Source organism: Cibotium barometz, chromosome 10 (assembly GCF_041138505.1).
Source record: "Cibotium barometz isolate CiBa-2024 chromosome 10, ASM4113850v1, whole genome shotgun sequence".
Classification (NCBI taxonomy): Eukaryota; Viridiplantae; Streptophyta; class Polypodiopsida; order Cyatheales; family Cibotiaceae; genus Cibotium; species Cibotium barometz.
In genome coordinates this window covers 52,179,571-52,198,804 of record NC_141055.1, presented here as the reverse complement: position 1 = coordinate 52,198,804, position 19,234 = coordinate 52,179,571, and the positions used below count along the sequence as shown (strand labels likewise).

The window sequence follows — 19,234 nt, the reverse complement described above, 5'->3', positions numbered from 1 at the left end:
AGGGTCCTAGCCCAGGATTGTTCTACGGGTGCATGTGAGAGGAATTGGAGTTCCTATTCTCTCATACACACGAGGATACGCAATCGACTGAGCACACGACAGTTGGAGTGGTTGGTCTACTGCCGCACTAACTTGCGCATGATGCAGGGCATTCTTAGTATGGGTAGTCGCAAGCAGGTAAGTGACAAGTCTAGACTCTAACTTGTCATGACTCATAACTTTTAAGTTGTGTACAGACTCAACTTTTGTGCCTTAAATTGTAGGTCAATGTTGACACTTTCACGTTGACGAGTGAAAACTTTGCAAGTGTAGGTCAGTGTTGACACTTTCACGTTGACGAGTGAAAACTTTGCAAGTGTCAATCAATAACCTGATGAGGAGGAGGAGGCAATCTTCATGGAGCTCTATAGTGAGCTTGTGGTAGCAGATACTCGCAGCACCAGGAGTCAGCATGGACGGGACCGAGCTGTTGGAGTTCATAGGCCTCCGCCTTCGACATCGGCAGAGGGTGGCCTTCGCACATATGTGAGGCGGGGATCCTCGAGCTCCTATCCCCGCCTTCATGATGATATTCCATTGTCCCCTCATGATGATACCCCACTGCCTAGAGAGCCCTTGTTTGATGATGACGGCAACCTACTTAGCGAGAATGATCCCCAGAGTGTCTCGTCCACCTTCGAAGAGTCCTCTTCAGAGAACTCTCTTGATGGACACTCTAGTAGTGATCATGTTGATGATCATGTAGATGTTGGTGATGATGTAGACTTTTGATATGTTATAAGGATGCCCCATCTCTGAAAGCACTGAGGTCCCCCTAAACCCCGAATGTTCCATGAGGCAATCTCTGTGGGAGGCGGAACTATCGGAATTGCCATAAGAGTCTTGGGTGAGGGTTTAGACGGGAAATAATCACAATCCGTCCTGGGATGAAGGCGCGCCAAGTAGGCACGGATCCTTTCCTCCATGTGCCACCACTTTGTCTGAGCGCGAGAGTATGCATACTCCGAACTCCATCGATCACAATGGAGGTATCTGTAAGAAGGGCAGAGAGGTACTGTGACTGAGATATGTAGGAACACAAAAAGCAGCACCTCCAAGCTGGAGGCTACCATCTCTCCATCTTGGTCTCTGTGGCCTGAGCCTCCAGGCTCCATCCTAGCCAATGGCCATAGATGGGTGAGGAGTCGGTGATGCAAAGGTCGTGAAGATGGTAGGAAAGCTCAACTCCCTGTCCCTGGATGGTGGCGGTCACCGAGTCCGAGTCCCACTCCGTCCTCGGAGCTGCACTCAAAGGAAAAGAGATCATTGTGCCACTCTCTGGCGTAGAGGGCCTGGAGTGATGGAAAACCACACATATCCGAATGGGAAGAAACTTTAATCCACAGGTAGCCCCAAGATCGTTTGGTAGTCCACTTGGGGACTTTGACAGGAGAGCCCTCACCGGGGAAGCGGTAATGGTCATCTCTACAAGCTTAGAAAAACGATGATTCAAGCGCCGAACGTAACTTGCTGGTTGTCTTCGCTCCGGGTCGGGGCTGCTGGAGGCCAACGGAAGTGCTCTGGAGAGGCGAAGGGAGGGGAGAGGATGGACTTTGATGAGGAAGATGGAGAAGAAGGGATTACTGCGGAAGATTTGGGGGCGAAGATGGAGGAGGGGGTTGGGAAGAGGGGGGGGGGGGTGCAGAGAGGCAAGAGAAGGGCGTGGCTGGGAGTGATCCAACGGGAAGGTAGGCTGCTTGGAGAGGCTCGTCAGGGGCTTAGTGGGGCCTACTGGCCTCATTGGACACTGAGAGCCGGAGGAGGAATCTCGACAGGAAAGCGGCCGCCAAACCATAGGGGTCAGAGGGACCCTCTCCATGACTCGAGGGGGTCCATCGCCAACGAGTGGCTGCTGTGATAAATGCTCGAAATGGTTTTCTGGCAAAACTGGATCCTCGTGTACTCTGCCAGCTTGGCGTGCACGGAGGCGGCGCTCAGCTCTGGTCGTTGGCTGACGGCCAGGGCGTGGGGCGTGGGCCAACGGTCTGCCACTCTCCGGCAGCTTGGTCGTCCACGGCTGGGTGTTGCCTAGGAGCCTGCCTCTCTTTTGTCCCCTGGTGAGGATCTGAACGGGAATTTTGGGGGGAGGGGACCAGAGGAGGCGCTCTCCTAGACTGGCGCTGAGGGCAAGATTTGGCGAGGTGTCTCATCTGCTTGCAAATGAAACATTGGCCTTGAAGCCTGAGTACTCCACTCGTTGAATGATGGGTCACCCTGAAGGCATGGTATAGATATAACGTGAGGCACTGAATCTGGCGAGGCAACACAGATGTGAAGGGCTGGAATCGCGGTTGCCCGTGCGAGGGACGAGGCAAGCTTGGGGAAGCAAACTTTCACTAGGAAGCTCGACACGCCACCCAGTGGGTCAGACACAGGGTCGAAGCTGTGCTCCCATTGCGCAAAGAAGGCTTTGGCCATACACAATGCACGGGGGCTCAACTGCATGCCTCAGTCTGACACCGCTGGCGAGTCCAACACCACCTCATAGTAGCCACGCCCCAGAAAGTGAATGTTTACGATCTTTGCAGGCTCACCTATAAGGCTCGCCTGCAAAAGATCTGTGAGTTTTGCTTGCGCGCAGGGCGGTTACCAACAATCTTGCAAACCAAGGTGAAGGCCTCTAATGTTGCAACAATCGTAGCGAGGATTTGAAGGTCGGTTTCAGGAAAAGATAAGTAACCAACAGCGGCCTCAGTCGGGGTTGATGGAGCGGCTGCCATGGAATCCTCTTAAAGGGTGAAGACTAGAAAATGCCGAGACTTGCGGAAAGGAAAACGTCTCTAACAACGTGAAAAAACTACTTGCAGGAACAGGAGGGGAAGGAAAACAGGGAGAAGCTGCGGAGGAGGGAAGGTGGAGACTCGGGAAGAGGGGGGGGGGGGGATCGAGCAGCTAGGAAGAAAGGGGCAGGCTGACAGGGTGGCGCAGGCAGGGAGGGCTACACAGGGGTGAGAAAGAGGGGCAATATGGGGGGAGGAGGGCGTCAAGGCGGAAGGGGGGAAGGGGGGGGGGGGTGCAGGGAGGTGCAGAAAAGGGGAAGCGAAAAACAGCTGGGGGCAAGGAGGGTGGAAGGGGTGGCGTAGAGAAGGGGTGGCGAAAAACAGCCGGGGGGAGGAGGGCAACGGGGCGGAAGGGGCGGTGCAGAGAAATGACTTGAGGTGATCCCAAGCTCGAAGTAAGCTGGCTGCAAATCTGTCTTCAAAAATTGGGTAAAACCGCGGGCCCGCGTCTCTGTGAAAATCCATCTGGTACTCTGCGGCCAAGGCTCCCCTAGACTCGGGGTGCGGGCTGAAATCCGGGCCAAGAGGAAGTCCTTCCAGGGTTCACCACCTGGAAGGAGTCCTCGAATGATCAACTTGCCGAACAGGGAATGGCTATGAATAGTGGGGTCAATGAGGCCTAGCCCCCCTCTACTATGTGGCTGAATGATCACTCTCCATGCCACCTTTGCCCTAGCTGGCTTCCCATCATTGTCGGCCCATAGGAATTTCCTGATCAACCAGTGTACCTGGCCAATATATGCCCCGAGAGAAGGCCTAGAACGAAGTGATATGCCACATGGTGGCAAGAAGAACCTGGTTTGCCACCACCACTCTACGTGTGAGGGAGAGCCTCATAGAAATCCAGTATAAAAGTTTTTTCTGAATACTCAGAAGAAGATGGGCGACTTGCTGCTCAGGAGAGATGTCAATGCCAACCTAGCAACCAAGATAGCGAATTGGAGTGCCCCTCGGGATCCATTGGAAAGCCTCAACTGGGCGCCAAGTCGGGGCAGGTGTAGAGTCTACCTAAAAACCACACGACTTGTGCTAGTTGACCTGTGCTCCTGATGTGCGACAAAAAACCTCGATCGCCTCTGCGAATCTCTAGAGATTCCCCACATCTCCGGAAAGGAAAGCTGCTGTGTCATCTGCAAACTCTGAGTCAAGTAGCTCCTCTTGCATGCAAAGGGGGGGACGAAATCCCCGAAGTCCGATCTTTTGGGCTGAAAGAAAACTGTGTTATGGCCTCGGCGACAAATAAGAAGAGGTTAGGTGCCAAAGGGCAGCCTTGCCGAACTGAGCGGGAAAGGAGAAATCTTTCACCACGGGCTCCCTGAATGAGAACCTGGCTGTGCGAGGCTGAGTAAAATCCCAAGACTCTACGAATCCACTCCACGGGGAATCCCATCTGGCTCATCCTGCCCTCCAGAAAGCTCGAATCCACCCTTTCATAAGCTTTCTCAAAGTCTAGGAGTAGCACCATGAGGTCCTGCTGCCGCATCGTGGCCGAAGCTGTCGCCTCTCCCAGAAGGTGAAAATGTTGTCCACAATGCTCCGATCCTAAACAAAGCCGGTCTGAGTGTCATGAATCAAGTCCGGGAGAAAGGGCTGAACTGTCCTGCTGATGGCCTTGGCCAGGATCTTATAGGTGGTCCCTAGAAGACTAATGGGTCTCTAGTACCGGATCTCCAGTCTGTTACCACCCTCCTTGGAAATCAAGTGTATCAAACCCTCCCAGAGCCTCTCTGGCATGGCACCTATAAGCCCAATGGGGCATGCAGTGATAGACCCAACCATGCGTCCAAGAGATAAAGATATAGAGAGAGAGGGGAGAGATAGAAGGGAATAGAGAGATAGGGATCTTGCACAGTACAACACATTGAGCGGGGAACAAGCCCCACCCCCTTTCAGGAATTTATTCAGGAACAATCGATAGGCACACTGGCCAGGATCAATACAATCAATGAATACAAAACAAACAGATATGCCTATTCTTGGATTAGGTATGCGTGAATGTTTGTGGTGCATGCTCAACATGCACCCATGCATACTTGTGTGGTTGCAAGTATAAATGCATGCATGGATATAAATTGTTGGTTCCACTTGTTTCAAAATTGTTTCATACCTTAATAAACCTTTTGAAAACTTTGTGCGCTTTCAGGTTCCCTAAAAAATCCCAGAATTGGCCTAGAATTATCCTAAAATCCCTACGAATGTATACAACATGCAAGATTTGCCCATCTTTTTATTTTTCATCTCATGAAAATTAAAAATTTTGCATTGTGAAACCTGATTCTTGATTTTTGATTCTCATTGAAGATTTGAAGAGTTACAAATAGAGTCTCTATAGCCCAAACTTCATTACACAGAGCCTCTAAGGTGGGTTTTGGGAGGACAACACTTGCAGGCACTTGCTGAGGATGGCACGTGCCTAAAAGGAGAAACATTGTACCTTTTCTTTATTTTTTTAATGGGCAAGGTTGCTATTTGATAGCGTCACTTCTATGAAAAAAAATATGAAGCTTATAAAATGTTTTTAAAGGTTTCATAAGTTCAAAAAAGTATGAAATGTGTTTCATTACAACTGTGGTATAAATGCACATGGAAATAGATGTGTGGGTGCACATATTAGAGCTTCCCGACTTTTTGTGCAAAAGTTGCATTTATATTTCGAACGTTGGCCATTTACTCATCATGATGTTTGTATTGGCTTAATTCCCTTCCCCCCCTTCCCTCCTAATTTCCTCTTTCAAAACCCGCCCAAAGAAAACAAAATTCATGTAATAAGGGAATGCATTTGCTTGGTAGTATTGTGATTGAGTGACCATGTGTTGTGAACAGGTAACTGTGGAGACCACGTGTGATGAAAGAGGCAGCACCATTTATGAGCCAAAGGCTTTAATTCAAGCCTTGAAACATGCAATTCAAGCCCATGCTCCCTAAATTGACACCGTACTGCAGTGGCTAGCTGGGGACTTCTTGCTAGTGATGAGTCTACTCACATGCAACTTCTTGGTTGAACTCTTAAAACTGGTAACTGTTGCAGAGAGTAAAAATGATGCATCCAAGTGGGTGATTGTTGGAGCCTAGAAGATCAAGAATGGAAAAAAAATGAGGTGGAAGCAATTAGCAAGAATAAGTGTGTAAAAGAAGTAGATATAGCTGAGACAATGGAGAACATTCTTTCCTTTGGCATTACCAAAGGATTATAGTTGGATGGAAAATCAATCCCGATTTGAAATTTGTTTGCACATGAGTTTTTATTTCTGATGTGCAGTAACTAGCTTGTTGACGAATTCTTGCGGAGTACTGCATGGAAAAGTGTAGGTACCAATTTTGTGTCCGTGTGCACCATGGGTGCTTTTTTTATTACCGTTTTGCACCTTCTCTTGCAACTTCTCTTCCCACTTATCTTCCAAGAATGCAAGTACTCTGTCTAGTTTAGTGTAACAATGCAATGGGTGTAGTGTCCACAAGTGTACCGTGGGTGGTGAAGGGTTTGTTTTCGAGGGGGAAGACCTGGGTTTGATATCCACCAGCCTTCACATGCTCTGGTGGGCACACTGTGACCAAATATTAATGCCCCACTAAAAGTAAAAAATGTAGTGTTGTAATTTGTTTATGTTTTTGTAGCGGTGGGATTGGACTGTGTTTTCTTTGCTGTGTGTGTCCAGCCAGTATCACAGCTTTCACCCATCAAATTAAAGACCAAAATAGGCTCATCTGGATGGTGTGCAATATGCACATTCTTACCGTGAATGGTATGATGCCTCTGCACACATGACAAGTTAGGGAAAGAGCTATGCTGTTATTCATGAATTTGTTTATCTTGTTTAGCATTTATCACACAGATCAACTAGAAAGGCACACAAGAAATCCACTGTTACAATCAAGGAAAATGGGATATTTACAAATGTAATCATTACCTTTGGAAATAATCCACGCTACTTCTGTCTCTGGTACTTACGAAACCTCCTTGAAACCTCCTTGTTCTGCTCAATATCTGCCAACTAGCTCTCAATAGTCACTTCACATCCTTGTTTGTGAGCCCCACAAAATTGACTTTAAGAGACTTTGGAAACCATGCAAGATTCAATGGCATACAACGAAGAAGAGGAGAGCTTAGAAGTAAACTATTGCAAGGGAATGACTGTGTTTTGCTTATTGTCAAAAATGACTTAGATGCAAATGACTAGTTTTCACAATAGGCCAACCAATGGTCCGACCTCTACTACTAGCCTTGAGAAACTTTGTTCAAGACGTTTGTACTTTTCTTATTTGACATTAAGTGCATCGTAAGATTGGTTTATATGTTTTAGGATCTCGATTGAGCAAGTAAGATGGCAAAGTGTCTTACTACTGGTTGGACAGGTGAAACTTTGTTAATCAATGAGTGCTTAACTTGCCCTTCTCCTTAATGACCAAGTCCTTGCGTCACCCAAGTCGACTTAAGTCAATGGTAAAGTTGTTGTTGGGGGTGGAAGATGTGAGTGGTCTAGGATGCGATATGAAGTTGGTGTTCGAGTTTAAGTGGCATAGTTCGGGATCAATCCACAACAATTGGATGCAAAGCAAAGAGGTGGAAAGATTTGGGTAGCCTTGATGGCAAGGCGACCTAAAAAGTGATAGGCGAGGTATAGGTTATCCTAGTCGCTAGGTCTTCATTGGTTGTGATGTTGAAAAACATGCATACCTCAAGCTATGCCTATGGTGTTAAAAAACATGAGCATCTCAAGCTATGCTTATGGAAGCTTGTGGGTTAAAGAGAGGATGTAAAACCCTAAGCTAAGGTGGATGTTGCCTAAGTACACACATGATGATGAAAACAAAACTAAGCTTTAGACTAAAGTTTAGTTAGGGTACAAGATTGAGACTTGTACTCATACAAAGTCTTGAGAGCTTGCTTCAAAGTGACTCCTTTTATATGAGGTAGGTATATCTTGGCTTTGTTCGCTCATGTGGGATAGTTCTTGCTTTTTTATGTAAAAGCTTGCTAGACTTACAAACACTTCTTGCCTGCCTTATGCTCCATGGCACCATATTTCTCAACACCCCCTCTCGGTGTCATATTCTTAGCTATTGCAAGGTGGTTGGATGTGAGATTTATAACTCCAATATCCCTCATGGGTGCTTAATTTGCTATTCTCAGGTGGTAAGATTTGGTTCCAACTTGTCATCACGTCCCTTAGTGTCAACATAGCTACTTAAGGTGATGAGATGGGTGTCTACTCATATAGTGACTTCTTTTTATGATATGTAGGCTAAACAAATAGGCTTGGATAGTGAGGTTTTGTTGATTTCTTGCCTAGAGAAGTGAGGTTATTATGGTCTCTTCTGCTTTGCTTGATGAAGACCTTGTGTGATTGCCTTCTCTTCGTGCAGCTTCGTTCTTGTCTTCCTAGCTCTTTGTCTCGTCCATCTTCTTGTTGGCTTCTTGGCTCTTGGTCTTTACTCCTTGGCTTCACTCTTGGCTCTTTTTTTCTTGTAGCATTTTCTTGTTTGTTGTTGGCTTCTTTGGCTTTATTCTTGATGCTTGGTGATTAAGTTTTACTTAAGTACCTTTGATATATTATGTGTGGATGTTGTGGTTTGCAATGTGGTTATCTCATGCAGTTATGCTTTTGGCATTCTTTGTCTCACGGGACCTAAGTACTTGAAGAAATAATTAAAAACGCACAAATACATCAAGATTAAAGCATAGACTCGCATCAATTTGATATGAAAGAGCATAACATAGCATAAACACGAGAGATAGAACAACATTACCAAAGATTGGGTGCAATCTTCTCTCTTCATGCGTGTAGTTTCACTTTCATGACATGAGTATTTTGAGAATTCTATTCAATATATAGCCCAAGGAGCTATTAATAGCTGTGCGTACAAAATTGGGCTTGTTTTTTCACTTTTTACAAACATAGCTCAAGCATTAGAGCTTGTTCACACACTAAGTATAAATAATAAAAAACTCTTCTAGCATATATGTTAGGAATATAGCAATGCCATGCATAAGCGTGCATAAATAATTTGCACAACATTTGGTACGTGGTAAAAAATAACTCATAAAATAACCTTGTGCATATTCGCATATATATAACCTTGTACACATTCACACATTTTATTTATTAAGCTGATTTTTACACATTAAATGAAATATATTTTTTATAATTATTATGTATCGAAAATATGATAAAATATATATCTGTAAACAGTCTTTCCGTTTGAGGAAACAACTATCCTCAGTTTTGTAGAAGAAAATGCTACAGTAACATCATGTTAATTGCTATCGACGTCATAACTTGGAAGGTAAACTCAGAGGTCGGAACATGGCTTAGAGGTTGATCAAACATGGCTCAAAGTTTCCTATGGACATGGAATACCACAAACAGACTTAGAGATTCATTGACTGAGTATGGCTCAAAGGCACAAAGGTATGGACTGCAACAATAAAACTCGTGTGATACTTAAATTGGTGATCCTCGCACTCATCATCAAATCACAAATAATAATATGATAAAGACAAGATTCCTTATGTGCGATACGCGCTTTGCTCATCACTTATCTCTCAAATATATAAACATATTAGTTGTTTCAATTAATTATTCTTCTCTACAATTAATTCAATATAAAACGTTGATAGGCACAAACACAACATACACTTACCACTTGTTTCACGATGAGAATCATTATACACATCATCTAGCATGGAGTGTATTGTCACTTGTTACATTTTCAATTAGTATGGCACATCAATTGCATAAACCACTTGTTACACTTTGATCGTGTGCAGTTGTCTAGTATAGTTCACTTGTTTCACTTTAACCACAATACAGTAATCAAGCATGGCACTACTTGTTTCACTTTGATCACAATACAGTTGTCAAGCATGGCACTACTTGTTTCACTTTGATCACAATACAGTTGTCAAGCATGGTACTACTTATTACACCTCAACAAGATACATTTGTCAAGCATGGTCTTAAGCTATGTCAATAACACTAGGTAACCATTATTTAATGTGGGATCACCCGTGTTACCAATTCACTAGGATGGCACACAAGTCTCCGGGCGTTCTCGTACAACTAAAGGGTGAACATTATGTAACATCCTTCCTGCTTGGGTGAGCAACTGACTTAAGTTGTATGCTTGCTTATTGCGAGGAAAGGAGATCAATTGTTGTATAATATATAAATTCAAGTTTATTCTCTAATTACACAAAATATTATATAAGAACTTCTATGTGATAAATTTTAATATCCCGTACCACCATAAATTATCTCACATAAGTCTAGAGATAAGTATGCATCGGAATCCTTCACACAGGATTAATCTCGTGTCCCATATCACAAGACTAATACATATTGAAAAATTCATAAAGTATAGTTCAAGATAGAAGGGCCAGTTCCTTTAAGAAGTTCTACTTTTGATGCATAAAAACTCTCCTTGAAATTTATAAAAAAGTGTTAGATAAAATTTATTGTAGGAATAATAAAATGAAATAAATATGTTATCTCAAGAGTCGGATATAAAAAAGGATATGAATTTATCAATGATCGAATTCGTATGAAACTGGTTATTTGTATTCACGGCCACAAAAGAGACCTTCCAACAATATTATTTATCTCAAAAATTAGTCAATATAATTATGAATTTCTTTAATAATTGAATTAAAAATATTATACTTGTTAAATACAACAAGATTATATTGGAATCATGATCACTATTGCAAGGATAGTAATAAGAAGCTTACATGGAAAGTACTCGAATCACTGTTTGAAAGATAAAGCTTACATAGAAAAATTGAAGGAGTTATTTACTAAGTTATAGAGGGTAGCAACTTACTTACAAGTGACGGATAGCTTTGCTACAAAATACATTATTAAAAGAAATTTCACCTCCCGTGATAGAAAAGAGAAGAGCCTGAATGTTGGCGCTACCGTTGCCATGGAGGAAAAGGTAGAAATAGCCGCTTGCGTGGATAATAGATTTTTTTTTCCAAAAAGAATTTTCCTAGGCTGTGGTTAAGGAATTTTTCTCCAAATTGTTTTGTAGAAGCATATGCACTCTCCATTATGGATTTCCTCTTGCTGCGCAATGTGTTGATGAAGCTCAAACCTCCTCAATTTGCTGATTCTCTCCATACAGATAGATTTGGGAGAGAGAATTTAACAATAAACGTATCCTTCTTCAAATTAAATTAAAAATTCACTTAAATCACCTTTGCATTTGTCTCTTTCAACTCTTTGTCCCCCATAAGTCTTTGATTGGCTTCAAGAAGATTGAATTAATCCAAAGCTTTGATACCAATGTCACGGGACCTAAGTACTTCTTGAAGAAATAATTAAAAACTTGTAAATATATCAAGATTAAAGCATAGACTTGCATCAATTTAATATGAAAGCGCATAACATAGCATAAACAAGAGAGACCAACATCACCACCAAGACAAGATTGGGTGCAATCTCCACTTCCACGACATGAATATTTTGAGAATTGTATTTAATATATAACCCAAGGAGCTATTAATAGTTGTGCGTACAAAATCGGGCTTGCTTTTTCACTTTTTACCAAATCAGCTTAAGCACTAGAGCTTGTTCACACACTAAGTGTAAATAATCAAAAACTCCTCTAGCATATGTGCTAGGAATATAGCAACACCATGCATAAGCGTGCATAAATAATTTGTACAAACATTTGTACGTGGCCAACAAAAATAACTCATAAAATAACCTTGTGCACATTCGCACATTCCATTTATTAAGCTGATTTCTACACATTAAATGAAGCATATTTTTTGACGATTATTATGAATCAAAAATATGATAAAATATATAGCTGTAACATTCTTAGACTATATGTATATGCACCTTTTCTTGTGATGTGTATGCACATGTGTGTATCCATTTGTGATTTTCCAAGGTCAAACCGTTCCCCAATTAACTTCCCCCTATGTGTCTTTGTCTGTTGTGAGAGGGTCATACCTTAAGTTCTTTTGAATCTCTATGATGGTAGTGTCTATACTTTCTTTTAAATTTGGTGATATAGTCAAGTAATGCAATGATGAGATTATAGAAAGATTGATGCACATTGGAAGATCAAATTGAGAATATAAGATGAGATTTTAAAGGGGATTTTAAGCTAGGGTGTTCACCCTTCATGCACTCGAGGGTATCCAAGACAAAAAACTAGCTCCTCATTGAAAATTGGCGCATAGGCATGTTATTTCCTGACTAGTGTTCTGCTTCTCATGCTCACACTTGTGGATAAAATGAGCTCAAATTTGAGTTGTGGGTTCCTTATACCATGATCTAAGCACACCTAAAAGGGTAATTTGATGTGTGGGCGACGAATGGATTAAAAGACCAGGCGATAAAACAATTCTGCATGGTACGGGTGGATGATGTCGAATTTTGCTATTTTCTTGGAGATGTCCCTAGAAGGGCTTGGGAAATGGTGGTGTGTGTGAGAAGAGGTAGCTCTTGTGCAAATTTATCCATAAAAGAAGAGTAGTGGATAAGACTAGATAATCTTCACTTAAATAAGAAAAGATAATAAGTCAGATTAGAGTTGAAATGCAAGGCTTAGTATACTGAGAGCTGGGATTGATGCTATGTAAGTGCTTAAGTATGAGGGATATGGCTATAGAGAGGTTGAGCTTTGATGGGAGTGAAGGGGATAGATGTGATTAGTATTGATGCTAAATGATTAAGCTAATAGTGTAATAAGTGAGCTGATGTGAGGGCTATGGAGAAGCTAATGAGGAGAGGGTTGGCTATGATACCAAGTTGAAAAACATGAGTACCTCAAGCTATGGCTATGGAAGCTAGTGGGTTAAAGATCTGATGATGTAAAACCTTAAGGTAAGGTGGATGCTGCCTAAGTACACACATGATGTGACGAAAAGCTAAACGCTATGGAAGTAGTGGGTTAAAGATCTGACGATGTAAAACCTTAAGGTGGATGCTGCCTAAGTACACACATGATGACGAAAAGCTAAACAAATTAAGCTTTAGAATCAAGTTTAGAAGGTTACAAGATTGAGACTTGTACTCATAGAAGACTTGAGAGCTTACTTGATTTGGTTGCTTGAAATGACCCCTTTTATATGAGGTGGGTGTATCTTGGCTTTGTTAGCTCATGTGGTAGCTCGCTAGACTTACACTCACTCCCTATCTTCATTGTGCTCCATGGCATCATATTACTCAACATGTGGAAGTGGTGTGAACCTTCAACATGAGGTGATTGGTAGAAGTGGTCCGCACTTTGTAAGATTGGTAGAATGAGCACACCAAGACCACCATGGAATGATTTGCATGAGTAGATGGACATCCTAATCTTCATGGTGTGACATGAGAGTATGTCCCAATCTCATAGCGTGATGTTGAGAGCTAAGGCTTATGGTGAGAAGAGTGGCTAGGTGAGGTTGTGAAGAAGTGGAACTGAGATAGAGGATACATGCATGCAAGATCATTAGAAGTACCTACGAGGTTCAGGTTACTCCATGCGATGGATCGCACCATGGTCCAGGCTTATATTTTCCATGGGTGTACAAAATAAAACATAACAGTGATGGAATCATAAGCAGGTATAAGGCTAGATTGGTAGCCAAAGGATATGCGCAGACATATGGCATTGATTATGAGGAAACTTTTAGCCCAGTTGCCAAGATGGCAACAGTGAGAGTTGTGATAGCAGTGGCTGCGTCAAAGCAATGGTCTTTACATCAGATGGATGTAAAGAATGCATTCTTGCATGGGGATTTGCAGGAAGAGGTGTATATGTTGCAGCCACCTAGTTATGAGGATGTGAGTCACCCCGAGCATGTTTGCAGGTTGAAGAAAGCCTTGTATGGCTTAAAACAAGCACCGAGAGCATGGTCTGACAAGATTTCTGAATATCTTGTCACTATTGGCTTTCATGTAGCCAATAGTGACAAGATTTCTGAATATCTTGTCACTATTGGCTTTCATGTAGCCATGCAAATTTCTCGCTGTATGTGAGACACAGTGATAGAGGGGTTGTGCTTGTTGTTATCTATGTAGATGACCTGATCATTACGGGGGACCATGATGCAGAGATCTTTGATGTAAAGATCTTGCTTAGACAAAAGTTTGAGATGAAGGATGTGGGGGAGCTCTGATATTTCTTGGGCATTGAGATGATTAGGTCACCACATGGTATTGGATTACTGTAGAGACAGTATGGCTTGGACATGTTGTCCAAGTATGGTATGACAGGCTGTAAGCCTATCTCAGTGCCATTGGATCAGAATGGCAAGTTGAGTGCAGATTCAGGAGAGATTTTGGAGGATCCTACTATGTATAGGCGCATAGTAGGAAGTTTGATCTACATGACGATCACCAGGCCAGATTTGAGCTATGCTGTTGGGTTGGTGAGTTAGTTTATGCAAGTTCCTCTCGAAAGCCGCATTTGGATGAATTGAGACGCATACTGAGGTATGTGAGGTCTACTTTGCATTGTGGACTATTTTATGAAACTGGGCCAGAGATATGTGTACATGGGTACACAGATACTGATTGGGCTGGTAGTATCTCAGATAGAAGATCTACTAGTGGCTTCATGTTTTGTTTGGGGAGTGCTGCTATGACTTGGAGCAGCAAGCAGGCATTAGCGCGGGTACTTGACCAGGCTAGTGGTGCCTGATTTGCCAACATTCGCTTAAGTACTAGGCAATCTTTAGATTGATGGCCATACTTACCACATGCATTGCAATTTCCATTGAATTTGACTCTGAATGTGGGACATTCACTCGTGCTATGTGGTCCTAAGCAAACCGAACACCATTGTTGCTCTCTTCTTGGGTACATATGGCTATTTTGAGGAGCTCGATTATCCCTAAAGTATTCTTGGAGAGCCTTAGTAAGGTCGGTCACAGACATTTCGGATATCTTGGGCTCCTTGGCAATAGGTTTTACCGTCATTGGCTCGTGCCCAGATACTTGCGAACTAACGGATTTTGTCTCCGAAGACACCTTTTTACCTGCAATCATCAAGTTGTCTTCTAACTGGATTGCATTGGCAAACAGTGACTGCTTCCCACGTTGTAAGACCTCTAATGACTAGGCCATTGTATATGTCCTCATGGCGCAATCCTCGGATGAATCTATCGAGCAGTTGGTTGTTATTGAAGCGCTCATCGGGAGTGCAGCGAGAATTTAGATGCTTTAATCGACTAATAAAGTCTCTCACTGACTCCCCTTCCTTGCGTTCAGCTTTTTGGAGTTGAGATGCTACTCCCCAAAGCACACCCTCACGTATGTATTCTTTCAAGAACAATCTCTTGAGAGTGGGGTAGTGAGTACGCTCTTCAATCCTTAAGGTTCGATACCAATCTCCGGCCTTTCCACTCAAGGTTAAGCCTAAGGCTTTACACTTATGCAGCTCATTGTGCTCTTCCAAGGAATCACACACGTGTTCAAAGACTTCAATGTGCTTCCTAACATCCTCGTTACCACTGAAGTTTTGAGTGAACTTAGCCACTTGTACTGCCTTGCTTCTAGGTTCTCTCTCAGGCATGCCCCGCATGTTTTCCGCAATAGATCGTCCGATCGTCTGAGCAAATGCTGCGAGATCACCTAGGTGAGCAGGCATAGCTGGTGGAGGCACTTCTGGGATAGCCTGGTTGATAGGAGTTGGCGTTGGTCTGGGTATGTAGGCAGCTGACGTAGGATATGATATGTGACTAGGCCTAGCTCCTCTTGGATAAGGGTTGTGATAAGGCGGTCGTGGAGCATACGCCATTGGCATACTAAGAGGCGTAGGAGCTACATGAGCATGAGTAGCGATAGGTACATAGGGTCGATAGGCACTGTTCCACTAGGTAGCGGTGTCGTACTAACTACAGTGGTAATAGGTGCACTTTCCATCATGCTCATCATAGGAGTGGGCATTGTGGATTCCTTAATGGAAAGTTGAGCCAAGGTTGGAAAGCTAAAGTTACTGCTTGTGGGCTCAACCTGAATTGAGACTCCAGGTGAAACAACATACGAAGGGTCTATGGGACTCACCGAGGGAGTCTCCAATTGTGATAGGGTTGGTTGTTTGGCCTTGCTCGTATCCAAAAATCTCATAGGGCCAGTGGAAACTAAGTTCACTCCCCTATTTTGCCTCTCAATTTGGATAATTCTATGAATAACCTCACATATCATTTGTTGTTGCTCCTCTAGATTAGTGGCGCTAGATGTAGATCGTAGGACTTCTAACCAACCTACATGGTATGCGTAAACCGTGTATAGGTCAGTTAGAGTCTCTGTGTGTAGATCATATTCCCAATTTTCATTGAGAAATATCCCATCCAGACTTGGTGTGCCAAACGGTTCTCTTGAAGTGGACGCAATGTCACTTCTTATGGATTGACTCCTAAGGACCTCTACTTTAGGGAGAGCGTCAGAAGGTGGTAGCTCAGTAGGGCCCTCATTAAACGAAGTGGGTAGAATATCCACATGGACACTCTTTGGGAGGGTAGGGTCTACATGAGATGTGAATGACGAATCTACTACCCCTCCTTCTTCATTTACTTCGCTTGTCGCATGTTCAGAGCGTGTAGCTCTAAAGGTCTCTATTAGACGACTAAACATACTAGATCCGGGTTGTGGGGCCCAAACTGGCATGTTTTGGCTTGTCTCCTCAGGGTTCTTGGTAAGGTGCCCTTCCATGGCTTCTGAGTCAGAGGACGAATCACTATTCGCTATTCGTGGATCTTGGGTTGCACTCCCTTGGGTTCCAGCTGAAGGCCAAGATGCCAACGTGGAGGGATGGTGTGAGCCTGCGTAAACTGAAACGCTTTCTAGTGGCTCAGGCTCTAGCACCCGACCAGAGCGTAGATGCATGTGATGTGGGTACCCTACGTGCGTTGGTAACTACCCTTGAAGTCCACACAAGTGGTTTCTTAGGTGTTTTGTGCCCCGTTTTTACTTGTTTTTATATTGTTTTTAACCCGTTTTTAACCCCCTTACTTATGGTCGAACCTGAACTAGGACGTGTGATAGCTTGAAACAAGTGTATCGTTTAAAGGGTCCTAGCGTGCTTTACAGCACCGTGTTCGCCTATCCAGAGCTCCTGTGGTCCTCAAAACAGTCTGTTTCCTTGTGGGGGAAGGGGCGAAGGCCTATTTGCTTGTGGAGGAAAGGGTGAAGGCTTTATCCCACATGCTCACTGGGGGGGGTGGGCTACATATAGAGCTCCACTTCCCTTAAGCTCTCACTTGAAAGAAAGCTATGGAGGCTCACTCTCCTATATATATATATATCAAAAGGCCGGGGTCGAGGCCGAGGTCGGGGTCGGGGTCAATTGGGGGTTTTTTTTCAAAAAAAATTTCTCTAAATAAAAAATCTTTTCTCTCCCCTCCACGCGTTTGGTTTTTTTTTCTATTTTTTAATTATTATTATTTTTTATTTTAATTTTTTTATTTTTCTTTTTCTTGATTTTGTTTGTTTGTTTGTTTTTTTTTTGGATAAGTTTTCTAGGGTTTCTTTCTACGGTTCAGCCTTGGCCGCGGCGCAGTTCACACACAGCCCAGGCGGCCTGGGGATTCAGAAATCTCCCTCACACGCAAAAAATCAGAGAACAGAGCGCACGCCCACACGCGGAGCAGAAAAATAACAAAAGAAACAGATTTGCAGAAGACAAATTGCAGAACACAGAAACACTTCAACAACAAACGCCTTTCCTATTTCACTTCACGTAGCAGCCCGAGTTGCAAACTGGAGCTTGGTGCAGGGCATCTCCCCGACAGCGGCGCCAAAAATGTGCGCTTTTGTCACACGAGTCGTAGCTGGGGACACCGTATGCGAGCCACGAATGGCTGTGCAAGCATACAACCAGGAAAGCAAGCTCAAACAGAATGCAAAGGTGTGTCAGTCACCGCTCTAACCGTCGCCGTGAAGGATTCTCGCGTCGCAGTGAAGAAGGAGCCGCCGTCGCCGCTCCACCGCCTCTCCGTCGCCGTGCTGCTACAACAGTGCTCACTCTCTCTCTCTCTCTCACACACACACGCAGGAGAAGGAAACCAAGAGGATAAGGCAAGAGCACTCTTGTATTCAACACATGAGAATGAGAGTTTTAGGGTTACATTTGACTCTTATAGGTGACTTGGCCGTTCACACATGGGCGTCCATACATGGCCGGCCGATCCTAACCCTTACCTTGCTGATATTCAAGGTGCGCCTCTCATCACCCAATCCCTTTATCCTTAACATATGGTGCCGACAAGCCCGGCCCATGACTCAGAATATATAAATTAATTACATGACGTAAAACATAGTACGTCTCAATGTCTGTCATAGGTTAACACACGGTTTATAGTTCGAGTTCCTATATTTATCTCCTATATGTATCTACATCTAACCAACAGTATTAATCATCCAAATGGAGACTCTCAACTCAGCTGGCGATCTAACGCATTGTGCCAAGGATTGGACTTCCGTGCCTTTGTAATAGATCTGTGAACTTCGAACAGGTACTTCTCTCACTATTCTCATCTGTTCTCTTTTTTGAAAATTTGAAGTGTTAACTGCGTTCAGGGGGGCTGAGAGGGCCGACGGTGGTGGTGGAGGTGGCGGCTGAGAGCTGAGAGGGCCGGCGGCGATGGTGAGGAGGCGGCGGCGGGCGGTGGAGGTGGAGGTGGAGGGCGAGGTGGAGGTGGAGATGGAGGTGGAGGTGCAGGCGGTCCAGGCATCCCCCCTTGCCCCCCGTTGCTCCGGCCAGTCCAGGCACTCGGCAGAGCCGGGGGATGGTCAGCGCAGACCATCCCCCGGCTCTGCCGGGTGCTTGGACTGGCCGGAGCAACGGGGGGATGAAAACCTACCAGTCATTTTGTGAATTGCTTGGCTTGATCTTTTAGCTTAGCGCAAGGACCTCACTTCTGCTGCCCGCTGATTCTGCCCAGTACTACTAACAGTTCTCTCCAGATGGAACGAAATTGGTTCAATGAGCTCACCTCCTCCAACTCACACACGGAGATGCCTGAATCTAGTCTGGTCAAGGGGATACCCATAGAAGGCTTCTTGGAAAATCTATTGAATTGGGATTGCTTGGTGATGTATTTTTGTGCAATGCAATTCCTCTACCCCATTGGTCCCTTTATGCAGGCTGATTCCAAATGAAGCCATCCATACAGTTTCTAGCCAACTTGAGGTGTTTCGTGATTCCTTTGACTGCCATGGCTATGTCGAAGCATCTCCTCCTTTTTTAGTTTCACTTACACGTCCCGGAAGCTCTATGTATTTCGCGGTCACACAAATAGACTTGCAAGAATGGGGACCATACTGGGTGGTACATGACAGATTTGAGGATGAAATCAGAGGAACTGAGTGGGAGGATCTTATTGGTAAGAAGTTTCTTGTTTGGGATGGCAATCATCGTGTGAAGGCATGGATGTCTTGAGTGCAAGGTATGTTCTTTTGCCATAGAGTGAT

At 44.0% G+C, this 19,234-nt stretch overlaps 1 protein-coding gene across 2 annotated transcripts in view; it reads left to right on the top strand.

The window, feature by feature from the left end:
• MEE18 (maternal effect embryo arrest 18) overlaps positions 1–6,183 on the top strand; it is a 94,290-nt gene extending 88,107 nt beyond the window's left edge. For both annotated transcript variants that reach the window (XM_086804287.1, XM_086804286.1), the window contains exon 13: positions 5,643–6,183. In XM_086804287.1, the coding sequence (XP_086660413.1) occupies positions 5,643–5,744 (102 nt within the window). In that variant the 3' untranslated portion in view covers positions 5,745–6,183. The remainder of the gene's footprint in view (positions 1–5,642) is intronic.
• Positions 6,184–19,234: the final 13,051 nt, after the last annotated feature.